General features: G+C 44.6%; 1 protein-coding gene across 1 annotated transcript in view; it reads right to left on the bottom strand.

Annotated features, from left to right (window-relative positions):
• Window positions 1-116: 116 nt before the first annotated feature.
• Window positions 117-13,238, bottom strand: part of CRTAP (cartilage associated protein) — a 34,105-nt gene continuing 20,983 nt past the window's right edge. Inside the window, exons 5-7 of the mRNA XM_024743515.1 lie at window positions 7,988-8,133; window positions 6,685-6,768; window positions 117-262 (exon numbers count right to left, since the gene is read on the bottom strand). Of these exons, the coding sequence (XP_024599283.1) occupies window positions 209-262; window positions 6,685-6,768; window positions 7,988-8,133 (284 nt within the window). The 3' untranslated portion in view covers window positions 117-208. The remainder of the gene's footprint in view (window positions 263-6,684; window positions 6,769-7,987; window positions 8,134-13,238) is intronic.

The following is a 13,238-nucleotide window of genomic DNA, read 5'->3' as shown; positions in this document are numbered from 1 at the left end:
GGGGGCAGGTGTGAAGGGGGGGCAGGTGTGGACACGTGGAAACCAGGCTCACCCCTGGTTAGCTGTAGTGAGAGATGGGGGCTTCCCTTTCACTTCACAGAGTAAAGAGAAGGCTCTGAGGTATCAACAACTTGTACTATTAGGAAAAGGAAGACAAAGAATCTGTGTTTCCTGAACATCGAGAGGAAGTCTCTCTGGCTGCTGGGGGCTATCTGGTCTCCTCCAGCTCCAAGAGGTCATCCACATACTCCACAACCTCTCCCTGTAAGAGACAATAAGACACCTCTGTTAAGCAGGTACCTGACCTTCAAAGTGCTGGTGAGCAGAGACTGTTTCCAAGAGGCAACTGCCAGCCACCCCTAGGCTGGAGCAGCCTTTCCTCCCTCGAGCCCAAAGGGTCTGACTTCTCCCTGGGAGGGACCTGGCTTCCACACCATGTGAACTTGGAGTCAAGTGCTCCAAGACCCCCAGATGGTCTGTGTGAACTGAGCAGTCCAGCCCCTTCTGAAAGACCCTGTTTAGTGCCCTTCTTCTGTGCATCCCTCCCCCAGCCCTACTCCCCTCCCATTAGCAGTTACCCCACAGGAAGACTTTCTGTCTGTTCCCTTTCTGCCTTGATCACCAGACCATGAGCTTTTCAAGGACCAGGACCTTCTTCTGCAGAAACTGGCACACACAGGTCTCAGTAAACCTGCTAGGGGATGGCTGACCGTGTGTAGGCGTGTTACTGCTGGTGCGACTGAAGCAATCAGGCCACTCAAACAAGAGACGCTTGGGTAGTACAGGAGCCCACCTGCTCCCTCCTTTTGCAATGAGCCTTAAGGCTCTACCTGAAACAGCCCAGCATACTTTCTGATTTCCTTCTCTGCATTGATTCCACTCCCATGACACACCTGACCCACCAGCTGATGACACCCACTCCCTCTACTGCAGAGAATGAGTGAATCACCAAGAAGGCCAAGCCCCTTCCCCCGAGGTCAGTACAGGCAGCCCCACCGATGGTGACCACCCCCTGCTAAAGCCTGGCCCCCCTCACGGAGGCCTCCCTCCCAGGCCAAGAGCCAATTTGCTGCTTTTGATATTTTAACACAGAGAGAGTCAAAAGGTCTCTCAGCATTTGAGAATAGTTAGAAAATCTATCAAGTACATGAGACACAAAAGGGATCTTATTATTTTTAACAAATGCTTCTACACATCATGCCTGCAATTAGGAACTCAAGTGATGGGAGTGGAAGACCGCTGCTTGAATAGATGACATTCTTCAGTTGCTTTCTGGACCCCAAAAGGAAAACAGGGTATGGTAGAGGATTACATATATGGCCATGACATCTGTTCCCAGGGTTACGGTTTCCTGCTGTGGGGCTACTGTGAGGTGGGGATGATAGCATTGTTTGCTTTTAGCTCACTACTAAGTGTCCCCGGCAATAGAGATGAAAGAAGCACATCCTCCTATGAGGTCACTGGTGTCGCGCTCAGATCTATTGATATTTTCCAGGCACCCATCCCCTAGCTGTTGGGAGTGTCGCTGCTAATGGCTTATACCTATCCCTTCTCTGCATGACTGATCTTGGCCAAAATGAGCAGCCCTGCCAGGGAGCTTATACACCACCCGCTCCGGGCTGCCAACAACTAGTGAGGGACTGAGAAAGGGGATGACAAAAGGCAGAAGGAGCTCTGTGATACAATGCATGCCCCAGAGCTCCCCGCAGGATCAGGATAACCTGACTGCAGGTGAGACCACATGCGTGCGTAGCTCCTTCCCCTGCCCCTCACCTCCTTTCCTACCCAAGAGCATCTATTTCAGCTTGCTTTATAAACGTTCTGAAACTGTAACAGGGCCTCTGCAAAATTTTTAACCAGTGTGCAAACTTTCAGGAGTTCTTACACATATTTCAAGCCCAGAAAGATATAAAGAAGGATACCACAAATATCAGGAGACTAGATTGACACTTTGTTTCGAAGTAGCATTTTGTCCTTTGGAAATTTTTAAGGATTAACTAAGAATTTTATTGTGTTGGTTACAGTTTATTTCAAATTATTACTTGCCATAATTTGATAGATAATTTTAAAAATAGCTCATTCTTTAGAAATTCTTTTAACATTCTAAAGCTTTGATTAATAACCGAACTACTCTGGGAACTTCAATGGAGTCCTGTTATCTTGACAGGTCCAAGTCTAAGAATCCTAGGAATTTTAAAGCCTGGAATAAGCCTGGTCTATTCACTAGATGATTACTAAGCAGTCGTGTGACTTTGAGTAAGTCACTCTACCTTTCTGAGTTTGTTTCCTCATCTGTGACATGAGACAGCTTTACTGAATCTCATAAAGGGTCTATTCTTGTTCTTGCATTGTTTTTGTATGTTAAAAGTCTTCAAAGGGTTCATAGCCAGGAATTCACCTCTGGGAATTTATCCTAAGGAAATGATCAGAGAAAAGGTAAAAGATTTAGTAACTGCTGTGTTATTGATAAAAGCAAAAAGTGGGAAGCAACCGAAATGCGTATAAAAAGAGCTTTACTTAAAAAATCCACACCATAGAATATTAGTCATTAAAAAATTGTCTTTAGGGCTTCCCTGGTGGCTCAGTGGTTGAGAGTCTGCCTGCCGATGCAGGGGACACGGGTTCGTGCCCTGGTCCAGGAAGATCCCACATGCCGCGGAGCGGCTGGGCCCGTGAGCCATGGCCGCTGAGCCTGCGTGTCCGGAGCCTGTGCTCCGCAACGGGAGAGGCCACAGCAGTGAGAGGCCCGTGTACCGCAAAAAAAAAAATTGTCTTTATAATGAACATTAACTAACAAGATTAACAAAAACCACAAAATCATCTCAATAGGTGCAGAAAAAACATTTGGCAAAATTCAACACCAAAACATTTGAAAAAATTCCTCGTTTGTCAAACGATAAAAAACATTCAACTAACTAGGAATAGAAGAGGAACTTCCTCAACCTGATAAAGGGCCCTACCACAGCTAAGAATGTACTTAATGCTGAAACAGAAGGCTTTCCTTCTAAGATTAGGAACAAGACAAGGATTTCCACTCTCTCCATTTCTATTCAACATTGTACTAGAGGTTTTAGCCAGAAAAATAAACAAAAGACATGCAGACTGGAAAAGAAATAAAACCATGTCTATTCACAGATAACATGATCTTGTATACAGAGACTCCTTAGGAATCCATACACATCAAAAAAAAGTTTAGAACTGATAAACAAGTTCAATAAGTTTGCGAGATTACAATATCAACATACAAAAATCAGCTGTATTTCTATACACCAGCAACACACAACTAGAAAATCAAAATAAGAAAAACAATTCCATTTCCAATAGCACCAAGAATAACAAAACTTGGGAAAATATTATTGAAGGAAGTTAAAGAAGACCTAAATAAGTAGAAAGGTATCCCATATTCATGGATCGGAATATTTAATACTGTTGAGATGCCAGTCAATCTTCAGATTCAGCACAAGTCCTATAAAAATCCCAGCTGCCTTTTGCAGAATTTGGCAAGTTGATCCCATATTTCATATGGAAAGGCAAGGGGCCCAGAATAGCCAAAACAATCTAGAAGAAGAAGAAAGAAGTTGGAAGACTCACACTTCCCAATCTCAAAATGCAGTACAAAGCTACAGTATTCAAGACAATGCAGTACTGGCATAAGGATAGAAATCTAGATCAATGGAATAGAATTGAGAGTCCAGATATAAACCTTCACATTTAAGGTCAATTGATTTCTTACAAGGGTACCCAGACAATTGAATAGGGAAAGAAAGTCTTTTCAACAAATGATGCTGGACAACAGTATTTCCACACACAAAAGAATGAAATTGGACCGCTACCTCACATCATATGTTAAATTAACAAAAAAAAAAGATTGTAGACCTAAATGTAAGTCTATAACACTATAAAAACCTTAGAAAAAACAGTAAATTTTAGTGATCTTGGATAAGACAATATTTTCTTTGATATGACAGCAAAAACACAAGCAACAAAAGAAAAAATAGATAAGTTGGATTTCATCAAAATTTAAAACTTTTGAGCTTCAAGACACCGTTAACGAAGTGAAAAGATAATGCACAGATTGGGGGAAATTTTTAGAATTCATATATCTGACGGGGGACTTATAACCATAACATATAAAGAACTCTTACAACTCAACAATGAAAAGACAAGCAACCCAATTTAAAAATGGGCAAAGGACTTGAATAGAATCAACATTTCTCCAAAGAAGATATACAAATGGCTAATAGCCATATGAAAAGATGCTCAACACCATTAGTCAATAGGGAAATGTAAGTCAAAACCATAATTAGGTACCACCTCACACCCACTAGAATGGCTATAATAAAAAAGACACACACTCACACATACACACACACACAAAAAGAAAGACAGACACTATAAGTGTCGCGGAAGATGTAACAGATTAAAACTCTCATACATTGCTGGTGGGACTGTAAAATGATTCAGCCAGTTTGGAAAAAAGTCTGGCAGTTCTTTAACAAGTTAAATATAGAGTAATAGGACTCAGAAATTCTACTCCTAAATATATACTCCTAGGTATAAGAGAATTGAAAATTTTTGCCCAAACAAAAATTTGTACCTAAATGTCCATAGTATCATTATTCAAAGTAGCCGAAAAGTGGAAACAACCCAAATGTCCATCACCCAAGGAATAAACAACAGGTGGTATATCCACACGGTAGAATATTATTCAGCAATGAAAAGGAATTTTTACATGTAACGTGATGCATGTTACAACATGGCTAAACCCGGAAAACATCACGCTCAGTGAAAGAAACTAGTCAAAGACCAAAAACCATGATTCCATTCACATGAAACATCCAGAACAGGTAAATCCAGAGACAGAAAGTAGGTCAGTGGTTGCCAGGGGCTGGGGGAAAGGGTTGGGGTGGGCAGAGGGGAAGGAATGGAAAGTGACTACTAATAGGTTTGGGCTTTCATCTGGTTTTTTTTTTTTTTTGGCTGCACAGCACGACATGCGGGATCTTAGTTCCCCAACCAGGGATGGAACCCCGGCCCTCAGCAGTGAGAGCATGGAGTCCTAACCACCAGACTGCCGGGGAAGTCCCTGGGCTTTCATTTGGGTGATGAAAACGTTCTCAAATTTGAATGCATAACTTTATGAATATACTAAAAAAAACCCCACTGGATTGTATACTTTAGAAAGGAGAACTGTACAATATGTGAATAATATCTCAATCAAACTGTTCTAGAAAAACATAACCAGGGAAATTGCTCAAACTACAGTGTTACAATGGAAAAGCCATGATATATAATTACAGTCAAGTTTATAGTGAATATATATTGGAAATATATAGAAAAAACTGGAGACATAAATACCAAAATATCAATAGTAGCTTGCCTCTAGATAATCAGGAACTCTACTGTCCCGTTTTTCCTAAATACTTTTTTCTCAGGAATTCCCTGGCGGTCCAGTGGTTAAGACTCCATGCTTCCACTGCCTGGGACGTGGGTTCGATCCCTGGTCAGGGAACTAAGATCCCGCATGTCGTGCTGTGCAGCCAATAAATAAGTAAATAAATATATTTTTCTCCACTTTACAAACCATAGCGGTCAACCTTGTTTGTGTCTGGTCAGCATTCCTTCCTTTTCAGCATCCTTGTAGTCATATCACAGGCTCTGCTTCAAGAGAACTCAAGCCAAGACATATGGCACATGGGTCACTTCCTAGTTTGTAAAGCACTTCGATGTGCAAAGTGGTATTTCATTCTTCCGACCCTGTGAGGTCAATGTTATTAGCCCCATTTTACAGATGAAGTACTGAGGCTCAGGGGAGCTAAATGCATGCTAGTGGTCGATCCATCTCATGCAAATTCATGCACAGAAAACAAACTCCACAATGATGTCTTATTTACAGGTGCTTCACTGAAAACTGGGGCAGTGGAAAGAGCAGACATGGAGGCTCAGGGCTGCCGGGTCTGGCCTAGCAGCTCCCGGAACCTTCCTGTCCAAGCTCCTCAGCTGTAAAGTGAGGGGTCAGACGAGAACAAACCCGCAGCTCTCTCCCAGCTCCGATGGCTGGCAAGTCCACAGCTGTCTTAGAAAGAGTTTGATGGTTTGTTCCAAACGCATCTCTCTAAACGCTACCCCTAATGATGGCCTTTCTGTGACTAGGCTGCCCCACCACAGAATGACGGCTCCATAACCAGCAGAGTCTCCACCGTCAATAAAGAAGTCAGCTAAGTAAGACTTAATCAGGAATTTCAAGCGACCCCAGAGAAGGATAAAATGCCTAATATACAGAAAACAAAACAAAACAAACTGACAGAAAAATTGGAATGTGGGCTTCCCAGTGTCTTCAGAGTGCTAAAATTCAGTGTGTTTTTATAATGTTAAAAAATGATGCTTGATGCCACACGGTGCAGGAAAAGAAAAAAAAAAAGATGCTTGGATGGCTCCTGGGATGGGTTCCTGGAGGATGGCTCTGTACTCTGTCAGGAAACGTGGTGCTTCAGCCTGGGTTTCCTAGAAAACCCTTCTTGCCCAGGCCAGTGCTCTGACACATAAAAACGCCCACAGAAACTCTGTTTCCCAAGGCCCCTTCTGTTTCTCCTTTCAGGGGCGACTCGGCCTTCCAATGATTTTTAACAAAGCTGTGAGTAATATTTTCTCTTAGCCAGACGTGTGCTAAACAGGAAAACTTACCTCATCATCATCCATTATGTTTTCCTTAGCAAAGTCATGCAGCTCTTTCTGGAGTGTCGTCACGTTGAAGAACTGAACTGCTTCCTGTTCAGACACAAACAGAGAACAGTTTATATGACCAACCTTTTAAGGGGAGAACTGGGCTGGTGGCAGGCGGGGAAAGGGTATGAGCTTTCTTTGGGGGGTGATGAAAATGTTTAAAATTAAATAGTGGTAACGGTCGCACAGCTCTGTGACTATACTAAGACCACTGAATTGTGCACTTTGAAAGCATGAATTTGACAGTATATGAATTATATCTCAATTTGAAAAAAAGAGTAGCCAATCCTGAGTGAATGAAAGTGTGTGTGTGTGTGTGTGTGTGTGTGTGTGTGTGTGTGTGTTGGCTGGACTAGTAGGCGTGTGTGTGTGTGTGTGTGTGTGTGTGTGTGTGTGTGTGTGTGTGTTGGCTGGACAGTGAAGTTGAAGGAAGATGTATGTATGGCAAACCAGGACAGCACGCACAAATCTCAATGAAAATACAAGTTAAGGGCAAATTAGAAAAGATCTTCTGAAAGTGATATATAATCCATAGGTTTCCCTGAACACATGCAAAGCTGAGTGCATCCATCAAGGGAATTAAATGATATTCATCCATAAACAAGCCTGCCATGGAGCTGTTAAAAAAAAAAAAAAAGTAGGTGGTATGGGTGCGACATGGGAAGTGTTCATGATGAAATTGTTAGAAAGACAAAGCAAGTTGCAAAACAGTAGGTAAGATCCCATTTTTGTAAAAATTGATAGTTACATGCTGCATATACAGTAAATGCATAGCTATAGGGCAGGATAAGAAAGAGAAAATATGGGATTAAGAAGCAGTCTCAGGTTTCCCTGATGGCACAGTGGTTGAGAGTCCGTCTGCTGATGCAGGGGACACGGGTTCCTGCCCCGGTCTGGGAAGATCCCACATGCCGCGGAGCGGCTGGGCCTGTGAGCCATGGCCGCTGAGCCTGCGCGTCCGGAGCCTGTGCTCCGCAACGGGAGAGGCCACAGCAGTGAGAGGCCCGCGTACCGCAAAAAAAAAAAAAAGCAGCAGTCTCAATTCCTAAGTGAATCATTTCTGTAATGTTTAAAATTTGTAGAGTGCTTACTGATTTAGAAGTGAGAACAAAGATGTAAAATGTTAAAAGATAAAAAAGCTACAAAAAAACCTGAGTTTCCCTTCATTTCTGAAATAACCTGTCTCTTAAGATGCAAAGCTGCTTCCTGAAAGTGGGATGAAGAAGAGAACAGGAAACGCGATGGCTGGTGCACTGGCACGTACTGGTCTGGGCTGGAAATGCTCCTCCAAGAGCCCCCACTTGTCCCTGTGGTACTGATAATACACCAGGTTCTGCTGCATGACCTTATCGTCCTGGTCAAAGAGCAGGTAGCTGACTGCACAGGGGGCTGCGTTCTTCAAGTCGTTCACTGAAGGCAAAGGAAACAACAACAGGAAATCAGCCAACCTCTCCCGACCCACCCTCCATTTCATAACACCTTCAAAAAGAGAAAGATCACCAACAAGCCCCTTCTCCACAGACCCTCCTTCGGAATACCTGCAAAGACAAAAGAAATCTTCCCAGGGTGAAAAGGTCATAGATAGGGTATCCATGGGAACGTGGAGGCCAGTTTGGAAAACAGAAGAAGTTCCTCTTTAGGCAGAGACCTATGCAGAAATACCTATATTCCCCTCAGGCCTTGGAGACCTGGGCTGGTGTCACAGCCCTGGAACCTAAGCAGGCTTGGGTCCCAAGGCTGGACTGTCCTGAAGCTGAGGGAGCTGGTGAGGACATGCCAGCAAATGAGCCCTCCTTGGACCTGCAGTGCCTGGTCCCCTCTGCATGGGAACCATAATCTCCAGATCCAGGCAGGCCCTTCAAATGCTAAACCAAGCCTAGTTCACCCAAAAAGGGGTCCACCCTCTGGGCTGGAAGAGTTTTGAAAAGTCACCTGGTCTCCACGTCTCCTGGTGGGGAGGTTCCCACCTCCATCCTCCTTCCTTAGAATCGCCCCACCCAGGGACGACAGCGCCCTCAGTGCAGCGGTTTTGCTGGGGCTGCGATTTCTCCGTGGGGTGAAGGGTAAGGGGGAAGAAGGAACGAGACACAAGCCCTTGGGCCTTTCTTCTGGCACACTCCGCTCTCCTTGACAACCCAGGAACACGACTTTCCTAAGGCTCTGACTGCCCGAGTATCCAAGTTGGGCATGAAGAAATGCTGCCGCCTTGTGGCAGTTTCCCATAACAACAACTGTAAAACCGCTGTTTATGGGCACTTCCGAGTCACAAGGCCTGTGGGGTTGGAAATGACACCCGTCCTCAAGAAATGTCCTGGGGTGATTGAAAAAGATTTCAAAACAAGGCCGACTTTCAAGAAACCAATTTCAAGAGGTAAATTTCACTCACACTTTTTAAAAATAAAAAAGAAGCACTGGAAAAGATGCTCCACATCGCTGGGACTTCCCTGTTGGTCCAGTAGTTAAGAATCCACCTTCCAGGACTTCCCTAGTGGCGCAGTGGTTAAGAGTCTGCCTGCCAATGCAGGGGACATGGGTTCGAGCCCTGGTCTGGGAAGATCCCACATGCTGCAGAGCAACTAAGCCCATGTGCCACAACTACCGAGCCTGCACTCTACAGCCCCCGCACCACAACTGCTGAAGCCCGTGCACCTAGAGCCCGTGCTCTGCAACAAGAGAAGCCATTGCAATGAGAAGCCCGCACACCACAACGAAGAGTAGCCCCCGCTCGCCACTAGTAGAGAAAGCCCATGCGCAGCAACAAAGACCCAACGCAGACAAAAATTTAAAATAAATAAATTTATTTTTAAAAAAAGAATCTGCCTTCCAATTAAGGGGACGCAGGTTCAATCCCCAGTCGGGGAACTAAGATCCCACATGCCGCGGGGCAACTAAGCCCCTGAGCCACAACTACAGAGCCCACACACTCTGGAGCCCACACTGCCACAACTAGGGAGAAGCCCACACACCGCAACAAAGAGCCCGCATGCTGCAACTAAGATCCAACACAGCCAAAAATAAAATAAATAAATAAATATTTTTAAAAAAGATGCTCCACATCATTATTATTTGAGAAATGCAAATCAGAACTACAACGAGGTATCACCTCGCACCATTCAGAATGGCTATCATCGAAACATCTACAAACAATAAATGTGGAGACGGCGTGGAGAAAAGGGAATCCTCCTATGCTGTTGGTGGGAATATAAATTGGGAACAGCCACTACAGTGAACGGTGTGGAGGTTCCTTAAAAAACTAAAAACAGAGCTAGCATATGATCCGGCCATCCCACTCCCGGGTGTACATCTGGAGAAAACCAGAATTCGAAAAAAACCCAGGAACCCCAACGTTCACTGCACCACTATTTACAACAGCCAAGACATGGAAGCCACCACAATGTCCATCAACAGACAAATGGAAAAGGAAGATGTGGTACGTTTATACAATGGAATATTACTCAGCCATAAAAAAGAATGAAATGATGCCGTTGGCAGCAACATGGATGGACCTAGAGATGATCATACCAAGTGAGGTAAGTCAGACTGAAAACGACAAATATCATATCACTTACAGTTGGAATCTAAAAATTGATACAAATGAACTAATTTATAAAACAGAAAGACACTCACAGACTTAGAAAACAAACTTATGATTCCCAAAGGGGAAATTGGGGGGGGTAGAGATGAATTAGAAAGTTGTGATGAACAGATACACCCTCATATATATAAAACAGATAATCAAGAAGGACCTACTATGTAGCACAGGGAACTCTACTTAACACTCTGTAATAACCTATATGGGAAAAAGATCCAAAAAAGAATAGCTCTATATGTCTGTATAACTGAATCAAGCTGCTGTACACCTAAAACAAACACAACATTGTAAATCAACTATAGTCCATATAAAAGAAAAATTCAATTAAAAAACAGTAGTACCTGCCATATTTCCCTCAGGGCTTGGTAACTGGGGCTGGGGTCACATCCCTGAAGCCTAAGGAGGCTTGGGTCCCAAGGCTGCACTCTCGTGGGGCTGAGGGAGCTGGGGAGGATATGCCATCAAATGAGCCCCCCTTGGACCTGTAGTGCCGGGTCCCCTCTGGATGAGACTGCCATTTCCAGATCCAGGTGGGCCCTTCCAAAGCTAAGCCAAGCCTAGTGCACCCAAGAAAGGGTGGACCTCTGGCCTGGAGAAGCTCTGAAAAGTCACCTGGTCTCCACGTCTCCTGGTGGGGAGGTTCCCACCTCCATCCTCCTTCCTTAGAATCGCCCCACCCAGGGACGACAGCGCCCTCAGTGCAGCGGTTTTGCTGGGGCTGCGATTTCTCTGTGGGGTGAAGGGTAAGGGGGAAGAAGGAATGAGACACAAGCTCTTGGGCCTTTCTTCTGGCACATTACGCCCTCCTTGACAACCCAGGAACATGATTTTCCTAAGGTTCCGGTTACCCAAGTATCTAAGTTGGGCATGAAGAAATGCTGCCGCCTTGTGGCCGTTTCCCATAACAACAACTTTAAATCACTGCTGATGGGCACTTCTAGTCACAAGGCCTGTGGGGTTGGAAATGACACCTGTCCTCAAGAAACGTCCTGGGGTAGGTGATTGAAAAAGAATTCAAAACAGGGCCAAGAGGATTCAAGAGGCCAATTTCAAGACGTAAATTTTACTCACACTATTTACCTGTAATCCAGAAAGCAAAGATTTCTTGGGGAGCAGCAAGAAAAGCTGAAAGTTTTGGTGTTTTATCCATTATGTCTTTGCCACATTTTCTGATATTCTGGTTGGTTTTTAGAGTTAGTCAGGATTTCAGAGGATTGACCAGTGAGCTTCCAGGGCCTGGAAGTGTCCAGAACACCTCTAAACTCCAGTGTCCTCGCGTGTTCCCACTGAACCAAGCCTACTTAGTGGCTGGAAGATCCATGTTTCAATGTCCATTCACGGGGTAGTTTAGTGAAGTGTCAGCACAGCTTCTCATGAAAATGAAAGAAAAACACGGGCTATATTTTCTTCCAACAGAACATCTGTAAACTGAATCCAAGATCAGCAATGTGTTGATAAAAGTTGAAACTGGGTGATGGGCACCCTAGAGATCATTATACCAACCTCTCCAACATATGTTGTTGTTTTTATTAATTACCTTGGTTTTTCTTTTTTCTTTCTTTTTTTTTTTTTGGCTGTGTTGGATCTTCGCTGCTGCACACATGCTTTTTCTACTTGCGGTCAACCGGGGGCTACTTTTCATTGAGGTGCGCGGGCTTATCATTGCAGTGGCTTCTCTTGTTGCAGAGCACGGGCTCTAGGCACGTGGGCTTCAGTAGTTGTGGCACGCAGGTTCTGTAGTCGTGGCTCGGGGGCTCTAGAGCGCAGGCTCAGTAGTTGTGGTGCCCAGGCTTAGTTGCTCCGGGGATCTTCCCAGACCAGGGCCTGAACCCATGTCCCCTGCATTGGCAGGCAGATTCTTAACCACGGCGCCACCAGGGAAGCCCCTGATATATGTTTTTAAATTTCCAGAAGTTAAATAAAACATGTACATAATTTTTTCATAATTCTCATTAAAACAGGGTCCTTCCAAGTGTGGCTGAATAGAAGCCAACAGTTAACACTGGGGTTGGGGGAGAGCAGGGAGGGGGATGGAGATCGGTTGTTTGCTTTTTTTCTGCGGTACGCGGGCCTCTCACCACCGCGGCCTCTCCCGCCGCGGAGCACAGGCTCCAGACGCGCAGGCCCAGCGGCCACAGCCCACGGGCCCAGCCACTCCACGGCACGCGGGATCCTCCCGGACCGGGGCACGAACCCGCGTCCTCCTGCATCGGCAGGCAGACTCCCAACCACTGCGCCACCAGGGAAGCCCGCGTTGTTTGCTTTTGATGTTTCTCTGTACGTCTCTGAGATGTTTGGTTCACTGCAATAAGCTTCTCTTATAAGCCTTTTTGAAAAAAAGCACTTACATTAAATCAGCTATTTATATTAGAAAAGAGGGCTCTTCATAAGCAAAGACACTGCCTGGTGGAAAACTGTCCCCTCCACACCAGAATGTGGTCAATAAATATTTGCTGGCGTCATGCTGTGAGCTCAGTGCTGCCTCATAGGAAAGCATGTTCACACATTATATAGAACTAGACTCTTGTCCTCTACGCTAAATAATCCTTTACCAGACAGCTCACGCTGGGGTGACAGTAGCAAATAAAATCTCATCCTTCCCTCCATGAAAGGGGACTTCTGGGAAGGACACCTGTTAAACACACACCTCAACCTCCTCTTGATCTCAGAAATGTCCCAACCAAGGGACATTTCAGTACATTTCATTGCATCCTTAGATGAGGTTCAGGCCGCTCTAAGATCAGGTTCACTGCTGAGAGAGGCCAGTTAACCTTCCTCAGAAAAACATGGTATAAATGTCAGCATCAGAGAATTTTCAGGAACAAAGAAGCCATCTTGATTAATGGCAAAAGTTTAAATATTTTTAATTTAAAAACTAAAAAGAGAGAGGGAGAGAAGGAAAATATTTTTCTTTTCTTTTTTT

This window comes from Neophocaena asiaeorientalis, unplaced genomic scaffold, assembly GCF_003031525.2.
Source record: "Neophocaena asiaeorientalis asiaeorientalis breed wild unplaced genomic scaffold, Neophocaena_asiaeorientalis_V1.1 scaffold332, whole genome shotgun sequence".
Taxonomy (NCBI): Eukaryota; Metazoa; Chordata; class Mammalia; order Artiodactyla; family Phocoenidae; genus Neophocaena; species Neophocaena asiaeorientalis.
The sequence above is the reverse complement of the archived record's forward strand: the minus strand, read 5'-3'. Positions and strand labels throughout refer to the sequence as shown.